The 27402-nt window shown below is 32.5% G+C and overlaps 2 protein-coding genes across 3 annotated transcripts; one reads left to right on the top strand and one right to left on the bottom strand.

The window, feature by feature from the left end:
- Nucleotides 1–277: 277 nt before the first annotated feature.
- Nucleotides 278–5027, top strand: NS2 (asparaginyl-tRNA synthetase 2). Of its 2 annotated transcripts, none has more exons than XM_088094772.1 (8): nucleotides 278–753; nucleotides 1701–1934; nucleotides 2597–3190; nucleotides 3767–3952; nucleotides 4073–4137; nucleotides 4244–4370; nucleotides 4462–4520; nucleotides 4643–5027. In XM_088094772.1, the coding sequence occupies exons 1-8, from the start codon at nucleotides 307–309 to the stop codon at nucleotides 4824–4826; spliced, it is 1896 nt and encodes a 631-aa protein (XP_087950898.1). In that variant the 5' UTR covers nucleotides 278–306; the 3' UTR covers nucleotides 4827–5027. The 2 variants fall into 2 exon arrangements, with proteins under 2 accessions (XP_087950898.1, XP_087950896.1); XM_088094770.1 differs by having other exon boundaries at nucleotides 4061–4137.
- A 15946-nt stretch (nucleotides 5028–20973) lies between these two features.
- Nucleotides 20974–21905, bottom strand: LOC148195625 (uncharacterized). The gene is made up of 3 exons (XM_088093792.1): nucleotides 21718–21905; nucleotides 21371–21432; nucleotides 20974–21279 (listed from the first exon to the last, which is right to left on the bottom strand). The coding sequence occupies exons 1-3, from the start codon at nucleotides 21791–21793 to the stop codon at nucleotides 21097–21099; spliced, it is 321 nt and encodes a 106-aa protein (XP_087949918.1). The 5' UTR covers nucleotides 21794–21905; the 3' UTR covers nucleotides 20974–21096.
- Between the last annotated feature and the right edge of the window lie 5497 nt (nucleotides 21906–27402).

Raw genomic sequence — 27402 nt, 5'->3', positions numbered from 1 at the left:
TCTTCATAACTAGAATTTGACATTTTGCTTTGCACTCTACAAACGTATGCAAACAGAATACACTACTTCCCGCCCAATTACCGAACACCAAAGAATACCAAACCCAAAACCCAACACAACAAAAGAACCACACAACACAACCTCGTCTAACTCCGAAATAGAAACAATCCCTTTCCTTCTCCCTCAAACCTAAAAACCTTCTCTAAGCAAAGCATCTTTCTCTCTCTATATCATCACCATGTCTTCCCCATCTCCTCCAGTCACACCAACAAACAAATCCTTACTCCTCAAGCTTTCCTCACCACCATGCCAACAACAACAAACCAACAAACTTCTCCAGCTCCTCTTCATCTCGAATCATCGCATGATGTCCCACTGTTACAATATTCGAATCGTGTCCAAATCAAGACTTTGCTGGATCGATCAAATAGTTTGGTGGGACAACGGGTAACTGTTGGTGGATGGATAAAATCTGCCAAGGAAGTTGAGAAAGCGGTTGTGTCATCTTCGTCGTCGTCTATGGCAAGTAATGTCGCAGTAAAAAATTATAAAGGCAAGGATGTGTCGTGTGTGGAGATTCTGCAATCGAAGATACCTTTGATAAGGAGCATCTTGGATGTATTTGGAGGAAGCGGTTACGTGCAGCGCAAGAAACGTGAGTCTGTTTTGACTGAGCCCAATCATGCAACGCTTTTAAAAGCTTCTATTGTGTATTTGCTTCTCACGGATGGGTCATGCGTTCAAAGCCTTCAGGTTTATTGCTCTGTTTGGTTCTGAAGTTTTTTTTTGTTCCTAGAATGCGTTTTGAAAGTATACAATATGAACACACCCAAACACTCCATTGATTAAAATATTTAGGTAGTCAAATAATCAAAATTCATTATTGTAAAAACTAACAATTTTAATTACCTGGTTATGAATTTTTATTCGATGAAAATGTAGTTAGAGTCACTGTGTTGAAATTGAATAAAAAAGTTTGTCGAATGAAAACTTATTTTTGTGTAACCTTATTTTAAAGGGTAAAAATTAGATTTATGTGAGTTAATCATTCTTTTTAAAATATTCATAGTTGACATATAAATAAGGCAACTTTCAGAATGAATACAAAATATAACAAAGCCTGTCTGAATTCATGTATTGATTTTGCATAACATAAGGACTTGCTGAATAAAAAAATTCGAAAACAAATATGATATCATTTTTCAAAATATGTATAATAGTAAAAGTGTTTTTATCATTCATTTCTTTTATAAATTATTTATATTTCTTTTGCATATTTTTAGTTCGAAAGCCATTTTTTCCTTACAAAAATTACCGTAAAATAAGTAGACCTATTGAACAAAATCAGGAATTAAAAGAAGCATATAACTTCCTTGAAAGTGAAGGCCTTTGATTTCTTATCATCACTCTCAAAACATAAAAGAAAAAACAAAATTTAGAGAATTTATTCGATGTGACATTATATATGCTTAACTTCTACACCTAAATTTCCTTATTTGAAGTTAAATCATTCATTAAGTAGGGAATTTTATGGCTTAATTTATGTGTCTAAACTAAAGTTACAAATGGATGGTTTTCATGCGTTTTAAAAAGCAAAGTGGCAAAGTAACTTTTCAAAATCTCATAACCATGAAACACTTTTGTTGTATATGTTTTAATTTAATTCTTTTCATGTTTTCTTGTTGTTTAAAACCTTTCAGGTTGTTGTGGATTCGTCTCTAGCAAGTCCAAGCAGGGTTATGGCTACTGGGACTTGTCTATTAGTGGAAGGTCAGCTAGAACGTACATCAGAAGGGAAGCATGATATTGAGCTTAAAGCTGAAAACATTCTTCATATTGGAACAGTTGATTTTGACAAGTACCCATTATCAAAGAAACGAATTCCACTAGACACATTGAGAGATTACTCCCACTTTCGCCCTCGAACTACCACGGTGAAATTCAATTTCAGATTATAGTGTCTTGTTCATTTTACACAGCTAGAATTTTTGCATATTAACACATCAGATTTTCTGAAAACTGACATGTGATACAGTAATAGATGAGGTTAGACCAATTTATAGTGTGTAAATTGATGTAAACCTTGCCGTAGGATTGAGTGTTTTGAAAATCATCTTATACAATTGTAAATCATTTTATACCATTTTTCTGGACAAAATTGCAAACTCACATACAATATTTTTTAGACTTGGAAACTTTCTCATGACTCACAAATATCCAAGCACCATACATCTAAAGAACTAATTGAGTTGTAATGGTAATTCTCAAATCAACTTTTCATTTGATTCCTTCTTCATATTTCTCGATTAGGAACTTCAATAAATATTAACTTGAGAACCAACCGTTAGACATGAATTCTAATAGTTGGTTATACTTTCTTAACTGAGATAGCAATTAATGAGATTTGAAGAAGCAAATTTGGTAACAATATTGGTGTTACTAGCAAGACCCTTTTTGTGTTTTTTGGTATTAATATAGCATCTTCTTCTACAAGAATATAAATTTTAGAACTTGATACTTGATTGCATTCTACTGATAATTGTGTGTTTTATGTTAGTTTTGTATGATGAGAAGATTAGCTTTGATCTGGTTGTAGGTGGCAACTTTGATGCGGATTCGTAGTGCTCTCTCTTTTGCAACCCACACATTTTTCAAGAAACATGAATTTATTGATGTGCAAGTACCCATTATAACGACCACAGACTCAGAAGGATTCAGCAACATGTTTAAGGTTACCACCTTGGATCAGAATCAGAAAGCAGAGAAGAAGGAGAAACTAGAGACCATTTACGAGAATGAAGGTGTTAGCCTTGAACATGTGAAGGCAGCTGTGAAAGAGAAAAGCAACATAGTTGCGCATTTGCAGAGAACTGAGAGCAATAGAGAAGCACTGGCTGCTGCAGTTCAGGATCTGAAGAAAACAAATGACCTGGCATCACAATTGGAAGCAAGAGAAAAGAGAAAGTTAGGAACATCTTTTAAGGATGATAAAGTAGACTCTTCAAATGATTTTTTCCCTTTCCAAACCTATTTGACTGTCTCTGGTCGCTTGCATCTGGAGAGTTATGCATGTGCTCTTGGAAATGTCTACTCTTTTGGACCTAGATTTCTAGTAGATAGAACAGATTCTGCTAAACTTGCTGCAGAAATGTGGATGGTTGAGGTGGAAATGGCTTTTTCTGAGTTAGAGGTATCACTCTCTGTTCATCTGCATTTGCAACATCAGTTTAATTTCTATGCAACCTCATAGTAAATTTTTTACCCTATCAAATGTCCTCAAAGTAAAAGGCTTAAAATGTTCACTAACCAGACATGAACTTAACTGATATAAAATATTGACATTATCTCCAATCAAGAACTTTAAGACTTGACTTTCATAGCTTTATTTTTCTTATATACTATTCGACTTTCTTATTTCTATTTAATGTGTGATTTTCAATTTATATTTAGATTCTTAACCATATCTTTCATAAGTGTGAGTTGAGTTGAGTTTTATCACCGATTTCTACTCCAATAGGACATTTGACTCAATGTTACATAAGGATTGTTACTTAAGTTTGGTTCAACGTTCCTTCAGGTAGTGTTTGATGCATGGATAGAACAGAATGAAACATTCTATACTCTTATGTTCTCTTTTGGTTCCACTACCCATTTTAGTAGAACCAAAACGTTCCAGATTAACACTATGTAAATTCTTGTTTATTTATAGAAAGGCTTTTTGTTTTGTATCATTTAGTAGCATGAATGCACTTTGTGTTACTTGCAGGATTCCATGAGCTGTGCTAGTGACTTTTTCAAGTACCTCTGCAACTGGGTTCTTGAAAATTGCTCTCAAGAAATGGAGTTTGTTCGTAAAAGAATTGACACCACCTGTTCCAATCGTCTTAAGCAGATTATAACAGGTTCTCCTAAAAAGTTGACCTACCATGAAGCTATAGAAGCTCTTAGAAAGGTAGGCAACACTACCAAATCCTATAAACAAATCTCATTTTGACTTTTACCATTATGATCTTTCTTTTCAAAGAGAAATTAAACTTTGTTCCTTTTTAATGTTAACTAGTCATCTTCTCAGACTGAAGATAAGAAATATGAAACAAACTTTGAGTCTGGTTTTGTACTCACTTCAGAGCATATAAGGTATACTGATACTTTCATCATATTCTGAATTTTCTGATTTCTAACTAAGAAGAAGTTTTTCCTTCACCATTATCAGTTGCTTATGGTTCTATTTGTTTCTTGACAGCTCTCTCGCTGAAGACATCTTCAAGAATCCGATTATAATATACAATTATCCAAAAGAAGCTAAGCCATTTTACGTTCGCCAGAATGATGATGGAACTGTTGCTGCATTTGACTTGATTGTCCCAAAGGTATGTCCAAATGTGACTACTACTATAGTGCAGTATGTGTTGATAGATTGGCACATTTTTGTGTGTTGAAGTTCTTAAAAACTTTTTGCAGCTTGGAACAGTAATTTCTGGTAGCCAAAACGAGGAACGTCTTAACATGATAAGCTCCAGGTACTGCTTGTGTGATTCTTCTCTCTTTCATGTCCTCATAATAGAAAACTTTCAACCAAATGGTTGATGTATGAGTTGAAAATTGGTAAACTTTTTTCTTTCTCTTTTGTGTTGAATGGCAGGATTGATGAATTAGGTTTGGAAAGAGAGAAGTATGAATGGTACTTAGACCTTCGTAGGAATGGAACAGTGATTAACTCTGGGTTCACCCTAAGGTTTGATCTTATGGTTCTCTTTGCAACTGGCCTTGCTAATGTCAGGGATGTTATCCCTTTTCCAAGAAGCTATGGCAAAGCCAACAACTGATGAAACTAAGAACATTCAAGTTCCATTTATTGGAATCAAAATTCCAATGTTCATGCATAGAGAGGCTTCTGTAACAACAATTATCATATCAGTTGTTTATTTGTGTGTGCCTGATGTATATAAGGAATGTCCAAGTAATCAAATTTACTCAAGTCTTGTCAAGTTCTTCTTTGTATATTAATTCTCCTAGTTTCTGTTTGATTTACTACAGTTTGATTTTCTTTTCTTTTTTTTTTAAAAAAAATAAGATCTCAGATTTAAGTTTTACAGATGAAAAATTCTACTCACAGAGGGAACTAGTTTATACAATGTTAGTATTCAAGTTACCTCACAAAAAGGTTTCATTTTAGTAATAAGAAAATGATTTCGACTTTAGTGTTGTGTTTGTGAGAAGAAAAAAGAAAGTGTATACAAAATGTGAAACTAAGAATTGTTTGATTTAGACTAAAAATAGAAAATAAGTATAGTAGAAATAAGAAAAAAATATAATTAATTGGGTAGACTAATTAAATAAGCTTGAATTTTATTTTTATTTTTATTAAATAGCCAATTAAAATTACGTGCCATTTACAAAATCTTCTATTTTTCTTTTCTTCAAAATAATCGTTAAAAACGTGCCTAGATCAAGTTAAAATATATATCACAAATATCTTCTATTTTCACCAAATATTGAATTAATTAAATAATAACGAAAGAATTAATATTAATTGGGAATCACACTAAAAATACAAAGAATAAATAATTTACAAAGCAAATATAAAAAAAATGTATGAGGAAACTTACAAAATAAATTGAAAAAAAATGTATATGAGAAATTTAAATATAAAGTTAAAAGTTTCATATAAAATAAAAATAAGATACATATTATAAAGAAATATTATATATTCTAAAAGTTTAAAATTATTTAAGATAATATGTTTCTTATATATATATGGTTTGACTCATATCTTTTCATATATTGAAATTTTCTGGATTGACCATTTTTATGTCCAATTGAAATACCAAATGAGCCATCGAGTCTAAGTTTTCACAGTGAAAATGAAGAGTTGGAACAAATTACCCATGAGATGGTCGTTTATGTTTATTATTTGGGCCACTTCCATTATTATTTAATAATGCATGTACATTTTTTTTCTTTATTGAGGAATTGAAAATTGAAATGGATTATGTGTCGGGTATGGTAAATACAACTCGTTTTCTAGATAAATTTTTTTTGTAAACACTTCTAAAAGAAATAAAATAAGTGTCTTGTTCTATGGTGAAAAATATTTAATTTTTCTTTTCCTTTTTTATTTCTAAAAGTATTTATGAAAACATTTGTTCATAATTCTTATGAGGGGAGAGAATCGAGTAAGGTTTTTAGTATGATAAGAGTGTTGTAGAGTAATTCGTCCAACAAATCTAAGTGGAAGTTATAAGAAGAAATATAGAGTGTATCTTGTCTCTTACCCAATAGGTGGATTTTCAAGAAAAACTTTTTTTCTTGTTAAAGAGAACTTAAGGACCTAAGAGTAGTAGTTATTTTAATACTGACACTCAATTAATTTATTCATAAAAATGTTGAACTACAAATAGATTTAACATTAACTGAGTTTTTAAAACGACCATCTCTCTAACAAGATTTTTTAGATCTTCATATGTCTTCTCTTTATTCTTTTGAGTTCATCTACTCATTTGTTTGACGATTAGAGACCACTAGTGGATTCACAATAGAGAGGTCTACAATTCTAATAGATTAAAATATCAAATAGGGTAAGGTCACTTCTTTCTTTATTTTTGAGTTTGTTTAGCATTTTGAGGCACACGTAGTTTTAGAATCCATGTATGTGACTCAAAATAGTTTAAAGGAAAACTTTGTTTAGTTAGATTGTAATGACATGCTTAGACATTTGTTATGATGTTTATATAGGTAGTTAGAGCATCTTGTGAAAAATAGAGCTCAAAGGAGCAACTATGACATAGGCAATGGTTTAACAAAGGTAAGGGAAACTAATATTGTTTTATACAATATGATTTATACACTGTTGATTAGTGAATTTTTACGATTGTATTTGTTGTTTTTGGTTTTATGTGTGTGTTTTTATTTGGATAAGTAATATGGGTTTCAATGTTTAAATTGATCTCTAAGTTGTGAAATTATGGATGAATCTGTGGAATGGTATCTTTGGCTTCTAATGAGTCATTTTAAACGAGTTGTCACAGTTTTTTACTTGAATAAAGAATGAGAACACTCCCTCGATCCAAATGTACCTTCTGTTATGTTGAGACAATATCATCTAGAGATAGAATCTCTAGCAACCTATGTTTTGAAGTTTATCAAACAAATACTCAACGAAATATTGCTTATAGAAAGTAGCGTCTAAGCAATTGGTTACGCTAAAAGACAATATTGAATGAAGTAAGTGTTTGTCAATATAATCATCTATTTGAAACACTGAGCATATCAAAATACTTACAATGTATGAAATGTTTGAAGTTATTTTGTCTAATAGATAACATTTGATATATTAGAGACATCCACATTTTGAAGTCATCTTAACTCTACTAGACTTACCTACTCATATAGAGGATGAGATTTAGGTAGTGAGAGATGAGGGAGGTTCTTATAATGGGATCTAGGGCTAGGGGCCCATTTTCTGGCATGACTATAAGTGAATTTACTTTGTCAATGTATGATTGAGACCTAATGAATTTGGATCAATCAGGACACTTTATTCATGATTACATGATATGTATATGACTTCATGAATATCTGATTTAATGCATAAATCCAAAATTGAGTCTAAAGTAGGTTATGTTAGAATTATAAGATATAATTGATTAATAATACCTATTGCATGTAAATGTGTAGAATGATGTTTTTGTTTAATCATTGTGATGTTATAATATGTGATATTATAAAATACTATTAGCTTACCCTCTATTCTATGTTGTGTTGTGGTTTATATACTTGTAATCATTATATGTTATATATGAGTAGACGATACTAGAGGTGAGGGGAATCAATAGTGAGATAGTCCAAGATGGATGTAAATAATGGAAGGTACTTATGTTAGTTTATTTTGTATTCTGTTTGATTAAGTATTTTGTTTTGAAAGCATTTCTATTTAAATCTTTAAGAAATATTGTAATACATGGAGCATACTTATTTTAACACTCTGGTTTAGGAATGTCACGTGTAAATAAAATAATAATACAATTATCTAATAATGTATAAGCTCATAACATTAAACCATTTCACAATACAAAACACATTGTTAATTCAAACTCTTATCTAGATGAACCATGTCACCACCACCTATCAGTATCGCTATATGTCGTCTTTCATACTTCACCACACACGACCAATTCACCAAAACTTCGCCTCACATAGAAAAACTTAGCAAAGTGCTCAAAGAGCTCGAACAACACCATTGACAGCTTGACCATGTGTTAAAACCCCTAAGCCAACCTAAACCACACTCAAAAACAATTTTCAGAACCTTGAAACCAAGGTCCCCAAACAGCTTAACTAACCTCATTAAGAGGTCGACCAACATAAAAAACCCCCCAAAATGACCCTAAAAACGTCCAAATCTAAGCTTGAGAACCTCGAAACCAAGGTCCAAAACATTCCTAGACCTGGAAAACCCAACCAACTTGGCCAGACAACTCGACCTCAATTCGGCTAGCCCGGCCAGCTCAACCAGACAACCAAGACAACTCAACCACAACTTGATCAGCTCGACCAACTTGGCCAAACACCCTAGCCAACCCAATTTCACACACTATTGTCCCTAGAATAGCCAAATAAGGCACATAAACAGAAACACACCAATTACTCATCATTACAATCATAATACATAATTACAACAACATCGGAAGCATGGAAATCAACTATAACAATAAGTCAACCATCCCTAAAACACCATATCCTCATGCTAACCAACCTCAAGTAAAATAACCCTAAAGAACTCGACATAGTCTTTTAACAATATAGTCTAGGCATATATCAGCATGGCATTACACATACATAACCAGGCAACCCCATAGCACATGTTATACTAACGTTATAGCAACCCGACATAACCCAAAACCACCCCTACACAAGTCATTCTTGGAAAATAATAATCCAATAAAATCATATAATACAAAAAATCATGTCTCATGTTCATCCAACACGTAAAAACCCTAAAATCATTCATAATAGTTTACGAATACAAGGATGAACAAAACTCAACAAAACATATGCAACACAATGACCACTAGTACAAAAATCGCGTACAACGTTGAATATTTTGGACTTTAACGGAGAATTCGCGAACGACGTCATATCAGGAGACGTTAAATTAACGTCGAATTTTAAAAAAATCGACGTTAAATTAACGTCGAATTTTGTCAATATACGACGTTAACTTAACGTCGAATTTTGTCAATATTCGATGTTAATCAATTTTTTTTATTTAATTAATTGTTATCCTTTTTAACAACTCTACGAGATCTAAAAAGTAGAAAAACAACAAATTTCAAGTTTTTGATATTTTATAAAGTATGAACTTTGATCAACAACAAACAACAATAACCAACAACAAACAAGTTCAATCAAACAACAACAAACAAGTTCAACCAAGCAACAACGACAAACAAGTTCAACAAACAACAACCATAAACAAGTTAAAAAAAAACAACAAACAAGTTCAACAAATAAGTTCTTCAAAACGAAAACGAAAACTAACATTCAAAAGGTGGGTTCATTAGAATAAAGTGTCGTCACCCGTGAGAGAGAAAGAAGAATGCATCTATGAAGGACAAGAACACGAAAATAATTGGTTAAAACAAACGAAAATCATACATAAAGTAGTTAATTAACATGCATTTGTATCAAATGAAAGAAAAATGACCTGTGATGGTCGTCAAACTTCGTTCAAGAAAAGTTTGAGAAGAGAAGAGGGTCTGGTGCGCTAAGATAAAGTGAATGAATTTTCAATCTCCCGCTCAAATTTTTATTGAATTCACTAACCTTTTAACGTCTAACGCTAGGACATTCGACGTTTTATATTCTTTTACGTCGAATTACAATTATAAACGACGTTTAATAATTGTATTTATTTACAAAAATGCCACCGGTCATTTTTAACTTTGGCTATTTAGTGGTTCGACGTTAAACATGTGACGTTATACATTGTTTTTGCACTAGTGGACATTTGGTTAAAACAATTAACATGACTCACATGATTCATAACATCACCTTTAAAATATGGTAAATTCATACTAATATATTTATAAATATTCCTAATATTTTCTCAAGTTTTACAATTATATAGGTATTAGATCAATACCAATTATGAGTTGTTTTAATTAATAGAATAAGTCTATTAATTAATATGGAGTGTTACATGTTATAATTACTTTTCATTTTTATCAAATATTGAATTAATTCAAGAATTAGTAGAATATTAATTGTGAATTATACTAAAATCTATTAAGAACAAATAATTTAAACAATATAAAAAGTATGAGAAATTTAAGTGTAAAATTTAGGGTTTTACATTAGATAAAAAACAATTGAGATAAGAAAAAACATTCGTAAATTTATTTAATAAATTTATGGTGAAAGATGGTATGTCTCTTGTATAAATTAACTCATGATTAAATCTGATAAATTATTATTGATTGTAAATATGTCCACTTGAAATATTTATAATTGAATTTTCCTTAATTTTCTAATTACTTGGTTTGATGAGTAATTCAAAAATCTTAAATTTCAATTTTTTTATTTTAATATATTAATTTAATTTTAATGCTAAAGGAAAAAAATTATTTTAAAAATATTTGGATAACTCAACTCTATTCTTCAATCTAAGTTAACTTAGTTTGATATTCGGTAATGACTAACTCATCCTCACCTTTGGTCTGACTAACACATCCCAACCTTTGGTATGGTGAACTTTCCTTGAACTTTCATCTATACGGACTTGTTTCGACCTTCGACTAGATCGACTCATCTCAAGCTTCGACTAGGGTATATTTTGGTCGACTTTCAACTTGGGTTGACTTGACTCGACTTTCGGTCGGAGTCAACTCGCCTTGACCTTCGACATGAGTTAACTCGTCTTGACTTTTGACTTTGTTGACTTGTCTCGATAACTAACCTGTGTAAACTTATCTCCGCCTTCGACCTAAATCTAGTCATCTTGACCTTCAACCCTTACTAACCTGTCATAACCTTTTGATTTACTAGTCTACTGGTCTCGAACTTCAACCATAACTGACTTGGCTCAACATTCGTTTTAGACGAATCAACTTGACTATTGATTTGTACTGATTCAGTTTGACCTTTGGCCTACACTAAATCAGCTTAACCTTTAGCCTACACTGAATCAACATTACCTATGGTCTATGCAACTTGTCTTCACCTTCGACCCAATCAACTCGTCTTGACCTTTAGTCCATGATGACACGTCTCAACCTTTAGCTTGGTTCTAGTAAACTTGATTTTCACCTTGGCTGACTCATTTCAACCTTCAGCCACAACCGATTTGACTCGTCCTTCGTCCCATTCCTAATCCACTCAATCTTTGGTTCGACTCTAATAAGCTCAAACTTCGACCTATGTGATAGGGAATAACATGCTTAGAGAGGAAAACTCTTCACTGTTGCCCATCTATGATCATATCACTATGCCAATTCAGTTCAATCTTTGACCTATGCCAACTCATCTAAACTTTTGACCTGACTGACTCTTCTCAACCTTCCATTTGGGTTGACCCATCTTGATTTTCGACTCAAGCTAACTTAGTCGAGGTTTCAATCCAAATTGATTCGACTCGATCTTTAACTTGAGCCAATTTCAATGAACCTTCAATCCAAACCTTATTTGAAAATTGACTTAACTCAATCTTTGTAAATAAAATAAAAAATATATAAAAATTCATATTTTTTTTGTACTTTTTGACAATATGTAAAATTCGCTTATTTTATTAATTTAAAATATGTTTCAGTTACTTAAAATTTTAATTTCTTTCTAATTACTTTATACAAACAAATTATTTTAATGTAAAAGATTTTAAAATCTTCCATTAAATGAATTATTCATTCTAAGTTATTTCATACAACGCAATGAAAATGAAGAGTTGAAACAAATTACCCATACGACAGTCGTTTATGTTTCATATTTGGGCCACTTCCATGTGCCACTTATTATTTAATCATGCATGTACATTTTTTTTTTCTTTATAGGGGAATTGAAAATTTAAATGGTTATGTCAGGTATGGGAAATTGTACACAAGCACTACCAAATTAACCATATGCTTCTTTAGTTAAGTATAAGTCATTTTCTAATTTAGATAAACTTTTTTATAAACACTTCTAAAAAAATAAAGTAGGTGTTTTATAAAAGTTCTATGGAGAAATTTATCTTTTTTTTTCTAAAAGCATTTATGAAAAATATTGTTCATAATTATTATAGCGTAGATAGAAGAACCTCGGCCTAATTCTTGGACTTAACATGTAAAACGTAAACTATCATATATTCTGAAAGATCCCAAATGTTACTTCTAATTGGTATTATACCATTTTGTTATATATATATATATATATATATATATATATATATATATATATATATATATTCCCTAGTCTTTCTAAATATAAAAGTTTAGAAAAAAAATTCTTCAAATAAGATTTAGTAGATTTAGAATGACTTGACACATATTCAATGTATAAAACTAAACTAATCAATATGACATTCCTCCTATTACCATACAATGCACACAGTATCTCTATAAAACCATAATCCTTTAATAACATGAGTAAACCAAATCAAAATTTTCAAATTTCAAACATATTTCTCATTCAGAACACATAATCGCTTAATGAAATCACAAAATCACATATTCGTTTAGTGAGTTATCATTCAGGATGTATTCGCTTAACGAATAGGTGATTTTCCTAGCAAGTCAAGCATTGAAACAAAAAACATATAAATTTACATAACGAAGTTAGACTCACTCAGCGACCAAGCCTCCTTTGCCTTTATGCCAAATTCAAAATTCACTCTTGCTCAATGACTCAGGCTTTGAAAGCTTTTTTACTTCAAGCTTGCCTAACAAGTGAAAGGTCTTCATGGTCTTTGTAATCTTCTTTTTAACGTCACTTAGCGAAGATATGGCTCGATCAGTAAGCCTTCATAAAACCAAAACACAATTTACATATCATATTGTACCATTAGCTTTAATGAGTGTTTTTATCCCTTACTTTTTCTTAACTTTGGTCGAATGATTTTGTAGAGTTCTTTGCTAGAATCACTTCTATGATCTCTTATCTTCACAAGAATTAAGAGTGAGACCAAAAATTTAGAAAGGAGAAAGAAAAGTTTTATAAAGAAGATTATTTTTTTCTAAAAATGATACTCGATAAATAAAATTTTTATTTATAGTCTAATTTTTAAATAATAAAATAATAGTATCACTTTTTAAAATCACTTTTATTCTTAAACTATTTTCTAGGTCTTTATAATATTTTTCTTTCTAAATTAATTAAAAAATGAATTATTTTATAGACTAAAATTTAACTTCAAGTAAAAAAAATAAAAGAAAAGAGTTTTAAATATTTATATTTGACTATTATTATTATAAGTAATTAAATTGTATTAAAATAGTATATAAAATAAATTTTTGTTTCACTTTGTATCTCTTTTCCATTATAATTTATGTAATTGGAATAATAATTTCTCTTTACGCTAAAATGTTCATCTCAGTTTTCATCATCTATTCTAAATAAGCATTGAAAATAGATACAAAATTACTTTTTCATCCTTAGTTACAACTATCTATTCAGATTTTGTTCATTATTGATGGTTGATTGTGCAGCGGCTCTTCTCTTATTTGGAACAATTTCTCTTATTTGGAACAATTTCTCTTATTTGGAACAATTTATCTGAGCGTCCTTTTATTGGTTAACATGTCATTCGTGACACCTTTACACATAAAGTATTTCGTACTATATTGTACTATTTTCTTTTTACCACCAAATGCTACTATTTATAAACCTCAATAATGATATAAAATTGTTATTATAGTCCATATTAATTTAAAATGTTTAATTACTCATATAGTCTTTATTTTATCGAAAGTATGTCTAGTTGCTTTTCGTTTTCTTAAAGAAATTTCAATTGTTATAATTTTTGTAAAAGTATTTCAATTAAGTTATTTTAAAAAAGAGTAACACACTTGAGAACATGTGTCAATATGTAATTTCTTTTAATTTTTGTAATTCTTTTTTTAATTTTTTAACTTTTTTTTTAAATTATTGTCTGTGTCATATCTTTTACGTATTATTGTAAGTGTTACGTGTGAGTGTTTTGTTTTAATTTAATTTTTTTATTCAATTTAGTTTCAATTTTTAAAAAAATAAATAATATTATCTTTTTAAATTAAGACAAAATCTATTATTTATATAAATATCATATTGATATTGTTTTATTAAAAATGACATTTTAACCTATTATATTATTGTATATTATTGGGTTAAATATGTTTTTAGTCCCTAAACTATTCGCTGTTTTTGGTTTTCGTCCCTCTTTCAAAGTAAGGTACAATTTGGTCCTCATTCTTTTCGAAACGTTCGTTTTAGTCCTCGGAACTTTGGTTTTAGTCCTCATTTTGTTGCTAAATGAGGACCAACTTTTTAAACGGTGTTAGTTTTCGAGGACTAAAACGAACGTTTTCGAAAAGAATGAGGACCAAATTGTACCTTACTTTGAAAGAGGGACGAAAATCAGAAACGGCCAATAGTTTAGGGACTAAAAACATATTTAACTCTATATTATTAAGCCTGATTTGTTAATCATGATTTTAATCATTAAATTTTAATATAAACATCAGTATAACATTTATAAAAATAATAAATTTGATCTAGTTAAAAGAAGACCAAATTTATTATTTGTATAAATGATATTAATTAATTTATTTTTATTAAAACACATGAATTAATAGTATATGTTTTAATACTTGTTTTTTTTTTAAATATTTATATTTAATTAGTTTTAATTTTATAAAAATTAATAATATATAATAATGTAATATGTTAAAAAAAATCATTTTTAATAAAAATATCAATATAATATTTATACATATAATAAATTTTGTCATAATTTATAGAGGGACCATATCGCTCCATTTTGAGAAAAAAAAAAGACTAAATTGAATCAATAAGATAAATATGAAGATTAAATTGAAATCAAGACATCCTGTCACGTGGCACTGACACAAGATACTTGATAAGTGACAACAAAATATTTAGAAGAAAAAATAACTAAAAAATTAAAAAAATTTATAAAAATTTATAAAAATTTATAAAAGTTTATAAAAATTAAAAAAATTTAAAAAAAATCACATATTGACACGTGACATATTGTTAATGTTGTTAGTATGTTTTTTTTCAAAAAAACCTAATTGAGACACTTTTTTAAAAAATTAGGACACAATTGAAGCTTTTAAAAAAATGGGATGACATACAACCCCCAAAATAAAAATTGATTCCTGTTTCGGGTATAGGGTTGAAGTCCCTTACTCAAAGCACTTCAGGTTGACTTGAAGATCGGACGAACCCTGCTCAAAGCACTCCCAGTTGTGTTGAAGACCGGACGCTCGCTGCTTAGACTCTAGGTTGTCTTGAAGACCGGACGTTCGTTGCTAGTACTCCTGGTTGTCTTCCGTCTTTCAAGTTACGTTGTCCGTTCTCCCTCTTGCTTGTCCAAGCCGGGTGGACGGGTACCTGTCAAAGGCACTCTAACGCTCAAGTTAGTAATGTAACCGAGTAGTTGTCACAACAAGTAATGCATATATTGGGCATCATGATCGTAAAGTCATACCTGAGACCTTTATTTATACTAGTTGTGATGAGCCTTTACCTTTCGTTGGCCTAATGACGGCTCAATCACACCTTAATCTGCACTAGGATTTTAATGAGTTATTATCATTTATAATCTAACCATGTGGTCGGCCTGGATGGTTGATTGTCCTGGATGGTCGGCCTAGATGGTTGTCTGGTGATTGATCATCCTGGATGGTCGGTCTGGTCTGAGGACAGCCTAGTTTGGTGGTGTTGGGAGACCGTATAGTCCACAAGGTGTTGGGAGACCGTACGGTACACAAGCCCCCCAAGCCCGAGCATGGTGTTAATCTACAAAGGGGTTTTGTACATGGCCTTCCTGGAAAGGACGAGTTCTTTGGTTGGCTTTCGTCTCTATGCACTCTTTGTTCTTTTGATTAAGATGAGTGGTTGGAAGACAAAATCGAGTCGTGCCCTTGTCGGCCGAGTTGGATAGGCTACTGATCTTGTTAAAGTGACATGATGTGGAGATCGACAGTCATTAAATTTCGATGGGGTCGGTCGGGGTTCCTTCGATGCAAATCCACGGTCACCGACCTTCGGTGAGGCCGGCCGAGATTTCTTTGGGGTATGGCCAAACGGTTGAACACTTGTAGTACTTGTGAAGATCCACAGTTGCCGACCTTCAGTGAGGCTGACCGATATTTCTTTGGTGAAGATCCACGGTCGCCGACCTTCGGTGAGGTCGGCCAGGATTCGTTTGTGGTATGGTCGAACAATTGTCGATGAACGTAAGGCCACGGGAGGCCGAGTTGAGTCGGACGGTTGAGGCTCAACACTTGAAGACAAATGGTTGGCCGAATACCTATGAGGACATGTTTAAGAAAGTATCTGAGAAGTCAAGGTATGACCAAACGAATGAGGCCACAAGAGGTCGAGAAGTTGAGGCCAATGTAAGGCCGAACGGTTGAGGCCACAAGAGGTCAAGAAGTTGAGGCCAATGTAAGCCCGAACGGTTGGGCCACGGGAGGTCGAGAAGTTGAGGCCAATGTAAGGCCAAATGGTTAAATGCTTGAAGCTAAATTTGGCTAAATACTTGTGAGGCCATGGGAGGCCAAGCAGTCAGGTCATGGACGACTGAGCAATTGAGGCCGGATGGCCGAATGCTTGAATATTGATGCCAAATTTGGCTAAGTACCTGTGAGGCCATGGACGGCCAGGTAGGCCATGGAAGGCCGGATAGTTGAGGACGGACGTCCGAATAGTTGAACCTTTGTTGAAAATTTTGGCTAAGTATGAGAGGCCATGGAATGCCAGATAGGCCATGGAAGGCCGGAAGGTTGAAGACGGACGACCGAATAGTTGAACATTTGATGCCAAATTTGGCTAAGTATTTGTGAAGCCATGGAAGGTCGGGTAGGCCATGGAAGGCCGGATAGTTGAGGACAAACGTCCGAATAATTGAACGTTTGTTGCCAAATTTGGCGAAGCATTTGGGAGGCCATGGAAGGCCGGGTAGGCCATGGAAGGCTGGATGGTTGAAGACGGACTATCGAATACTTGAACATTTGATGCCAAATTTGGCTAAGTATTGGTGAGGCCATGCAAGGCCCGGTAGGCCATTGAAGACCAGATAGTTGGGGACAAGCGTACGAATAGTTGAATGTTTGTTGCCAAATTTGGCGAACATTTGTTAGGCCATGGATCGCCGGGTAGTTGAGGACAGATGTCCGAATAGTTTAACGTTTGTTGACAAATTAGGCAAAGCATTTGTGAGGCCATGGAAACTCGGGTAGACCATGGAAGGCTTGATAGTTGAGGATGGACGTCCAAATAGTTGAACATTTGATGCCAAATTTGGCTAAGTATTTGTGAGGCCATGGAAGGCCGGGTAGGCCATGTAAGGTCGGATAGTTGAGGACGGACATCCAAATAGTTCAACGTTTGTTGCCAAATTTGGCGAAGAATTTATGAAGCCATGGAAGGTCGGATAGGCCATGGAAGGTTGGGTAGGCCATGGAAGCCCGGATAATTGAGGACGGACGTCCGAATAGTTGAACGTTTGCTACCAAATTTGACGAAGCATTTGTGAGGCCATGGAAGGCCGGATAGTTGAGGACGGACGTCCGAATAGTTGGACGTTTGTTGACAAATTTGGTGAAGCATTATTGAGGCCATGGAAGGCTGGGTAGGCCATGGAAGGGCGAATAGTTGAGGATGAACGTCCAAATAGTTGAACATTTGATGCCCACGGTGTGCGCCAAAATGTTTCGGGTATAGGGTTGAAGTCCCTTACTCAAAGCACTCCAGGTTGACTTCAGGATCGGACGAACCCTGCTTAAAGCACTCCCGGTTGTGTTGAAGATCGGACGTTCGCTGCTTAGCACTCCAGGTTATCTTGAAGATCGAATGTTCGCTGCTTAACACTCCAGGTTGTCTTAAAGACCAGACGTTCGCTACTTAGCACTCTTGGTTGTCTTTCGTCCTTCAAGTTACATTGTCTGTTCTTCCTTCTCCTTGTCCAAGTTTCGCTGGCCTAATGACGGTCCAATCACAGCTTAATATGAATTAGGGTTTTAATGAGTTATTATCGTTTATAATCTAACCATGTGGTCGGCCTGGTGGTTGATCATCCTGGATGGTCGACCAGCCTGATGGTCGGTTTGGAGGTTGATTGTCTTAGATGATCGGCCGGCCTGGATGGTCGGCCTGGATGGTCGGTCAGCCTGAGGGTCAGCCTGGTGGTTGATCGTCCTAGATGGTCGGCCTAGTTTGAGGACGACCTAGTCTGGTGGTGTCGGGAGACCGTACGATACACAAGGTGCTGGGAGACCGTACGGTACAGTTCCAGTGTGGGGTTTGGGATCATAATTGAAACACTCATTCACACTTTTCTGCAAGCATCCTAACGTGGTTTGCATAATATCCTTAATACTCCTTCTCCAAGTCGTGCAGGGGTGTACCTGCTAAAAGAATTCCGACGCTCAAGTCGGTACTAGTTAGCACAATAAAATTTTAAATTCGCAATAAATACAAGTACCATTTTACCTTACACCCGTATTTATAGGTTTTAAAATGAGCTTTTAATTAAGGTTAACTTAATCACAATCCAAAAGCTTATAAGTATATTTTACCTATAAACGTGTCCAGTTGTAACATGACCAATTAACAGGTGTTTGACCGATGGGTTACTCACTCTTTTATACAGAATAGTCAGATCTACGAAGCTAAACAAGGGTGGAATATATTGTAGCATTACATAATTCATAATTGATATATTGTAGCATTACATTTAAGGTAACATCCCATAATCTCACACTTGATCATTCATAGTTGATATATATATATATATATATATATATATATATATATATGTTTTAAACTCATATTTCAACTACAAACTCATAATTATAACTCGAATTCTTCTAATTTATTCTTCTATCTCTTTCTTCATTCGCACTGAATCAGACGACATTCCTTCATCTGCTCCCGTATAACGAATTATACGATCATCGCACAAACACAAACACAAACAAGTAGGGTGAGCTAACATGCATCAAATCATTTATAAAACATGCATAATTATTTTGATACACTCAACAAACATCATATGATAATTATGTCAGACACCCTCACATCATCATACAACAATCGCACCATAGATACTCATCTCATCATGCCATAATCCCTAATAGACACTCATCCCACAATACCTAATAGACACTCATCTCACAATACCCAATAGACATTCATCCCACAATACTCAAGAGACACTCATCCCACAATACCTAATAGACACTCATCTCACAATACCCAATAGACATTCATCTCACAATACTCAAGAGACACTCATTCCACAATACCCAATAGACACTCATTCCACAATACCCAATAGACACTCATTCGGATGATACATTGATGAGCGGTCACAGGAGGTTATGCACTTGTGATGACTTCTACTTCTTCTTACAAATACACTTCCAAAATACTCCATACCATCCACAAGGTTAGTCCTAAACACTATGTCCAAAACCGGCACATAGACCAGGACCTCATGCCCCTTTCTCCACACTAAAATCCTTCTTACCCTAAATTATTCCTAATCTTATGATTTCTCTCTACTTCTTGGTGCAAAATCCCCCTCCCCCTTGCTTGGTATTTATAGGCCAAGATTTTGGTACTATTTGGTGTTTTTTTTTATTATCATATAAATATATATATATATATATATATATATATATATATATATATATATATATATATTATCATTTCAATCACCGAAAGATGTTTTGGTGTTTTGCTATTTCAATCATCGAAAGTTTCTTTGTCCATTTGTTTTCTTTTCTTTTTTAAACAAAAAAGTAGAAAAGAATTTGAACTCATGTTCTTGAAATCATCACAATTTTCTATCATTTAAGCTACCAAAATTTCTTATTTAGCTTTCCACATTTTATTTTTACATAAACTTATTAATTACATTTTTCATTTATAAATAAAAATTTATTACTGCTAGTAATAAAATTATTACTATTAAGGTAAATATTTTTCATAGATCTTACACATGTATTAATGATAAGTTAATCTAACTTATTTCATGATAAGTGACTATTTTATAATTAGGTAATAATCATCATTCATATATTAATGATAAGTTAATTAAATTTATTAAGGGTCACTTTGTTCCGTGATAAGTTACTATCATAATATACCACAAATTAGTTATAAGAATGTTAACTTTATATATGTAGTTTAATAAAATAAGTAAAACATTTATTGTATTCTAAATTTTCACTATAAAACTTCAAAATGCAATAATTATTGAAATAAGAGTATGATGAAGCATTTAAAAATAGGTTTAATTATAGTTTGGTCTTAATATTTTTCATTTATCTTTTAATTAAATAATTCAATTTAAAAATCAACGTGACTTTTCAAAGTTGAATAATTTTTTTTAATTTTTAAAAATATAAACAAAAATTCACGATTCTTCTATACATTGAAATTGACCTAATTAATTTTATATGAAAAAATATAAAATATCACTATAACTAAAGTAGAATCATCACATCAACGTACTTTTAACCATTTGACGATTATGGTTAGTGATAGAAATAATATATCATATAAGGTTTTATAAATATTAAAAAAATTATTAAAAAATGAAAAAATTCAATATAATAAATAAATAAATAATAGGATAAAAAGGTTAAAAAAAATATTGTAATAGCATTATATATTATACCATTAATCATACATCACTAATATATATAATGACATCCATGATTAAATGGTATAACTGTGCACCTTTTTGAGCTCATGATTGAGAAGATATAATGGAAACTTGGAAAAGAAATGAAGATTGTACTAATTAGTGATGAGTGATGAAGAAGGTAAACCAAAATCTGCTTAAATCTGCCTGAATAGACTATTACATCCTTGAACAAACCAGGGTTTCCATCATCTATGACAAACACATCTATAATGATAGGGGCTATTGATCGGATCATTCCCCTCCACAGGAACCTGTTCAGCTCTGCATTTGTACTTGCATCCTTTACATTCATTGTAAGTGCAAGTTGGTGCTGTTGATCCAATCATGGCTCTCCCTGATTTCCTCATTCTCCATACCTCATTGCCACCCTATATATCATTCCACATTTTTCAAACCACAAACACTTTGGAAAAAAAAACAAAGCTTTCCAAGGAATTATTCAGTTTGATCATAATTAACCTTTATTCTTTGATCTCTTTGAGGTTGCGAGTACTTCAACACCCATGCTTCTGTTTCATTGACTGCAGCAACAATGGCGAGAAATTTGATGACAATGACACCCTTTTGATTAGAGATAACTAAACAAAAATGCTTGACAATAACATGCAACAGAAAGCGTGTTTCAGCATATCAAGAGGAAAAATCATTACAACAAACAGATAACAGACATAAACATAGGAAGAGATCGAAGCACAGAGAGAGTATAATTGAGTATATATAAGCAAGTGGAGGCATTAGGAGAAGAAGAAATGAAGTTGTGGAACAAGATAAGCGGAAGAAGAACATTGCATTTGGATGAGTATGACCTTGTATTTGTTGAGCAGCAAACGTGAAGGCCAAGAGTATGAAGAACAATTTAGCTAGTTTGGTGAATTCTTCCATTTTGTGCTTGTGTTGTGCAAGAGGGTGCAAGCATATATGGAGAAGATGTTAGAGAGAGAATGAGGAGAGAGAAATGTGGGGTTAATGGCAATAAATAAAGAAATAGGGTAAAACCTGCAACTTGACAGAGGAAAATATAAGAGAAAGCATAGCCGACAGATAGACCATTATCACCAACTCCTGGGGAATTCTAGAGTCAACTACAATTACTAGATTGCCCATCTCATAACTTACTGAATAATTACATTTGACTTTTTCAAGTGAAAAAAAAAATATGCTTTATTATTTTACTGATATAAATATTTTTTGTACTGTGGATAAGATATGTGGTTAATTTACAATGGAAAATGACACTTGAACAATCATTTTTGACAACATTTAGACACGCGCACACGTGTCAAAATCTGAGTGGTCCATTTTCATTTAATTTTTCCAACTGGACTACTCAGATTTTGACACGTGTGCGCGTGTCTAAATGTTGTCAAAAATGATTGTTCAAGTATCATTTTCCATTTATAATATTCAAGTAAGAGCACACTTTATTTCATATTGTAGAGTTTTAAATTATATCTTAAATATTCTTAATAAAGTTTATCCTATTGTAACACCTTTATTGAATTGTTGTTAAATTATTTGTAAATATTTAATTCACATAAATAAAATTAATTTATAATAAATGTAAAGTTTTTTTTTTAATTTTAGGTGTGAATTTAATTATATATGTTTAATAAAAAAGAATACAATAATAAAGAGAAATATGAATTCTGTATTTAAAAATTCCTTCTACCACAGTTTTCTTTGAAGACAATTCCATCATAGTATAAGTTTACTCTCTCTTATGTAAAATCAAATTAACTTCTGAAGGGTAAATTTTATAAAATCCATGCACAGAAGCATTTGCAAAGAATCAATTTGGGATGCAGTCACATTAATATTCACAAATCATATGGCTTTCACTGTTATACTTGAATTTTGGTCAACTTGATGTTGTCATCTAAAACATTAAATTATGAATGTTCCATTTTCCATAAACCGACACACAATAAGTAACTGCACAAAATACGAGCTTCGGAAGATGCTGTTTCTGAATTTTGTTTCTTCCACTTCACTTACCAATTCAGTAAACTCAATTCTTTAAGTATGTCCTCCATTTTTTTAAATCTCAGCCAAAATTTTATAAGACTTTTGTTTTAGTAATATTTTTTAAAATTTATTGTAAGAACATTTAATTTCAAGATAATTCTTTTTTCTATAATTCATTTTAATTTTGTCATACCAGCACATAAATGACAATGTTTTATTAAATTCTATGTTTTAAACTTATAATACTGTTATGACCTATGGAAGACATTTTCATCACATATATCTTATTTTGTAGTCATAAATTTAAAACTTTTCTCATATAAGATTCTCTCATTATATGGTGCTAACCAGTACGGATAATAACTTCGACTTAATTTAGTTTGTCCTAGTTTGTTTCATTTTAACCATAAAAAAATTGGCTAGACCCAAGTCAAAATTGCAGTTTAATAAGTCTACTCTACTTTTCATAGTTTTGTATAAATTAAAAAAATTCAAAAATTTCTTTATGATTTTTTAAGGTTTAATGAATAACTTGTTTTTTTATTTGATTTATTAGTTATTTATGTAATTTATTTTTTTCACTCAAATGAGTTCTTATTTTTTAAAAAAATAGTCGTTTCTTTTTCTATATTCGGGTTAGGTGTCAAAATATAAATTATCTTCTAGATTTGTAATTTTTTTTTTATTTTTGTTGTTGTTTATTTTGTTTCTTCATACCACCTTCCACTTTCAGCTTTTTTTCCTTTTTTTTTCTCCAACATTCACCTTCCGCCATCCTTTTTTCTTTTCCTCCTCTCTTCTCTCACTTTTTTTCTTTCCTTTTCCCTTTCTCTCTCCCATAGGATTTTTATGATTATGGATTGTTGTTTGAACTTAGGATGGATGTGTTTGTTGGCAATGAATTTGTTATTACTTATTAAAATTTGGGTTTGTGGAAGATGCACACGACGTGTTTAAAGAGGTTTTTGGTGATATTTAGGAAGATGAAATGAGATGAGATGATTCCTTGTAAATGATAAAGAAGGTGGTACGAGGTGGTTAGAGGTAAGGATGACAGATGAAAGTGGAGGATAAAAACAAAAAACAAAAAACCAAAAAAATAAAAATAAATTAGAGGGAGTTAAGTAAAAGATAACTTAAACTCTCACAAATGTCACTTTGCAATCAGTGTTAAGTTGATTTAAAGGAAGAGATAACATTGACTCTATCTAAAAATCTAAGGATGCAATTAACTAAAGAAATATAAGATCAACCTACTTGAAGCAAAGTCTAAAAAGATCGTACAACCTACTTTAAGATAAGATCTGAAAAGAAAAATGTTTGCTCTAACAAAGTTGACTTACACAACAACTTCTGTGAAAAGAAGAAAGAGAAAACACAAGCATCAAGACTACGAACTACAAACGTGGTCCAACGGATAAATTTTCATAAAGCATATATATAAAAGATCTCTCAAGAAGAAAATCAAGAGATAAAATAGAGAATAGCTAAAGAGCATAAAGCTTACAGCGACATATCCATCCTAAAGAGAAAAAGAGACAAAAGAGCTCAAAGAAAAGAATACATCTGAACTGAAGAAAAGAAGAGAAAAGGAGAAAGAGATACTCTCGAGTTTAAGCGTCAAATTTCTTACTTGTAAGAGAGTATAGAGAAACACTTGCGAGTGTTTGAACTGCATTGTATTGTAATCAAATCCTCTCGTAGAGAGATTTAGTCCGAACTACTTGTAAGCAATCGTTGATTGCAATTCTACAAAGAATTAAAATACTTACAACTAAACTCTTTTGAGTTGAGGAATTTAGGCGCAGTAGTCTAGTACTAGGAGTGGTTCAAATACTCAAGAAAATCTCGACAAGGAGTTGAGTACCAAGAATGATGCGAATACTCAAGGAAATCTCGGTAGGGTGCTGAGTACCAGGAGTGGTGTTAATACTCAGAGGAAATCTCGGCGAGGTAGCTGAATACCAAGAGTGGTGCTAATACTCATTTGTAATCGTGTGAAGATTATAGTGGAACCCTCTGCAGAGGAGACTGGACGAAACTCAGTTGGAGCGAACCAATATAAAATCTCTTGTGTTATTTTCTCTTCTCTTTACTAAACGATCCTCTTAGAAAACTTACAATTGAGTTTTATATTTCAAAATATAAGAACTTCCAAGCTACACGGTCCTTTATTTTTAAAGGAAGTTCTTACAAACACTATAGTAGAAACATTCTTAATAGTGTGACGATGTTATCCAAGCATATATATTTCAAGTCGAGCGTCTAAGCCTTCAAAAAAATATTTCATACGCTTGACAAAGTGCTATATCTAAAGGGTTGCGAAAAACGTTTTCCATAAACACTATTCAACCCCCCCCCCTCCACCTTTAGTATTTTTTAGGTACTTCATTTATTCCTTATCTTTTTCCTTTCTAAATGTAGTTTGTAGTTTTAATCCCTATTAGGGTGTTGTCTAGGTAATCTAAGCTTCCTTGGTTCTTATTAATTAAATGGTCCAAAACTTGCTGGGTTCCAATGTTAGTCTTAGCATTTGTAATATGTTAATAATGTAAAATGATATGACCAAGGGTTTAAGTTAGTTAGGTGCAGTTGCCATGGGTTTTCTACCAATTGTTTAGTGGGCATATAATCTATATTCTCTTTGTTTAAATGCTATGTGGTGTTTTCCAGAGGTTTAGTTGCTATCATAGTATTATGTAGTATTTATAGTTGATGTAGAATGTACTTTTTATTAAGATAGTTGTTATAGGATGTGGTTCCATTTGGTATGGAGTTTTTTTCCCTATAATATCACCATACCATAACACCATAGTGGAAAGAGTTTATCTCATTCATGTACCCTACCTCACTGACTGTAGCCGCTCCTACAGCCCACCTGTAGCGTCCCCTATAGGACATATGTAGCCTCCCCTATAGATATGCTCGAGTAGTCCCACAATCCAGCTCAGAAACATGTAGTCTTGTCACACAAGGACAAGGAACACACCTTTACCCCCACACAAGGAAAGTTCAATATTCGAACAACACTTCTACTGCACATAAGGCAAAAGGAAGCACTTATCTGCAGATAGAATCGGGATTTACGAGGTACAACAAGTAGACTTATCCTTCACTCTCATGCTCATCAATCACATACTCAGGTACATCTCAAAACTCACTCATGCTCCATTCTCAACCACTAGTCAAACTAATTGTAAACATAACCACTAACCTCAATCTCTAATTATCATCATGTTCCACAACTCATCAGGCTTAATCCATGTTCATTCTTCATCAATTTCACCATTTTTCACCAAAATGCACTTTGATAATCGATTATCACTTAAGATAATCGATTATCTTAGTAAAATTTATCAGAAACATCATGTAGGAAAGGATAATCGATTATTCCCGAAACCACACTCAAAATCAAAATGCAGATAATTGACTATAACTAATGCTAATCGATTATTGTTGAATTGAAACACATCCTGGACATTATTCAAGCATTCAAACGTACATAATCCTAGATCACGTGGAAACATACTTAACACATCATACATGCATTCAAGCATTACATACAGATGTAAACATACTCAAACGCATATAATAAATCACTTGAATCATCCAAATCCAATCATTGACATGTTATACCCCCAATAAACTCAATTATATTGTATATGATTATTACCACACCCTTACTGATGGGAAAAAAGGCCAAAAAACAATAGCAATTTAACAAAGAGCAATAACATAGCGAGAATTCAATCCCCCTTCTTGTGAAAATATGCTAGGAGCACCAAACAAATAGAGAAAAATTAGAATCCAAAGCACAAAGAGACACCAACAATTTTTAATGTGCAAAACCCTTCAATGGAAGGGTAAAAATCATGAGTCGTTCAGACCAAAGAAAAATTTCCTATGATCAATAATAGGATGCAAAAGAGTCTCCGATAAAAACATCAAATGGGTTTTCAATAAGCTAAGGTAACTAAGCATAATGCTTACAAATGAGAACTAAGAAGATGAAAATTCTCCAAAACAAAGTTGTTGATGCGAGGTTGTTTTCTCCCAAACTAGACATCTGATTGACGATTCGAATGGTAAGAATGAAGAATCATACATTTGGAACCCAATGTCCAAAAATCAGTCTGATCCAACGGTGAACAACTTCACAACGAAAAAAAACATCGGTGCAAGTTTTATGTTATGCGAGAATGACTTCTTCTCTTCCTTTCTCTCTCACTTGACTTTTCCCTCTCTTCAAATGACTCTAATGTGCCCTACTAATCTGACCCATCTTCACTAAAACAAAGTGAAACATAATAGTCCACATTATTTGACCTATTCTCCACATAGGAAGGGAGTCCAATAACCGAACACTTACAACATATATTTGCATGAAAACTCTGAAACATTATAACTTTGTTCTCTTTTAACATCAAACTATATGTTGGGATAACCCAACAAAACATACATAATACATTCATAGGAAAAACACATCACAAATATTACCAAAAACATATTCTCATGCACACACAAAC

The sequence above is a fragment of the Vigna umbellata genome, chromosome 7 (genome assembly GCF_029865625.1).
Source record: "Vigna umbellata cultivar VRB3 chromosome 7, Vumbellata_1.0, whole genome shotgun sequence".
Lineage (NCBI taxonomy): Eukaryota > Viridiplantae > Streptophyta > Magnoliopsida > Fabales > Fabaceae > Vigna > Vigna umbellata.
The sequence above is the reverse complement of the archived record's forward strand: the minus strand, read 5'-3'. Positions and strand labels throughout refer to the sequence as shown.

Excerpts from the sequence above, each read along its gene's own strand:
- NS2 (XM_088094770.1), top strand. The coding sequence starts at position 307 with ATGCCAACAACAACAAACCAACAAACTTCTCCAGCTCCTCTTCATCTC. Across the intron at positions 3,953-4,060 it reads CTATAGAAGCTCTTAGAAAG|TCATCTTCTCAGACTGAAGA; the intron begins GTAGGCAACACT and ends AATGTTAACTAG. Across the intron at positions 4,521-4,642 it reads CTTAACATGATAAGCTCCAG|GATTGATGAATTAGGTTTGG; the intron begins GTACTGCTTGTG and ends GTTGAATGGCAG.
- LOC148195625 (XM_088093792.1), bottom strand. The coding sequence starts at position 21,793 with ATGGAAGAATTCACCAAACTAGCTAAATTGTTCTTCATACTCTTGGCC. Across the intron at positions 21,433-21,717 it reads TGCTGCTCAACAAATACAAG|TCAATGAAACAGAAGCATGG; the intron begins GTCATACTCATC and ends TTGTTGCTGCAG. Across the intron at positions 21,280-21,370 it reads AAAGAGATCAAAGAATAAAG|GGTGGCAATGAGGTATGGAG; the intron begins GTTAATTATGAT and ends AATGATATATAG.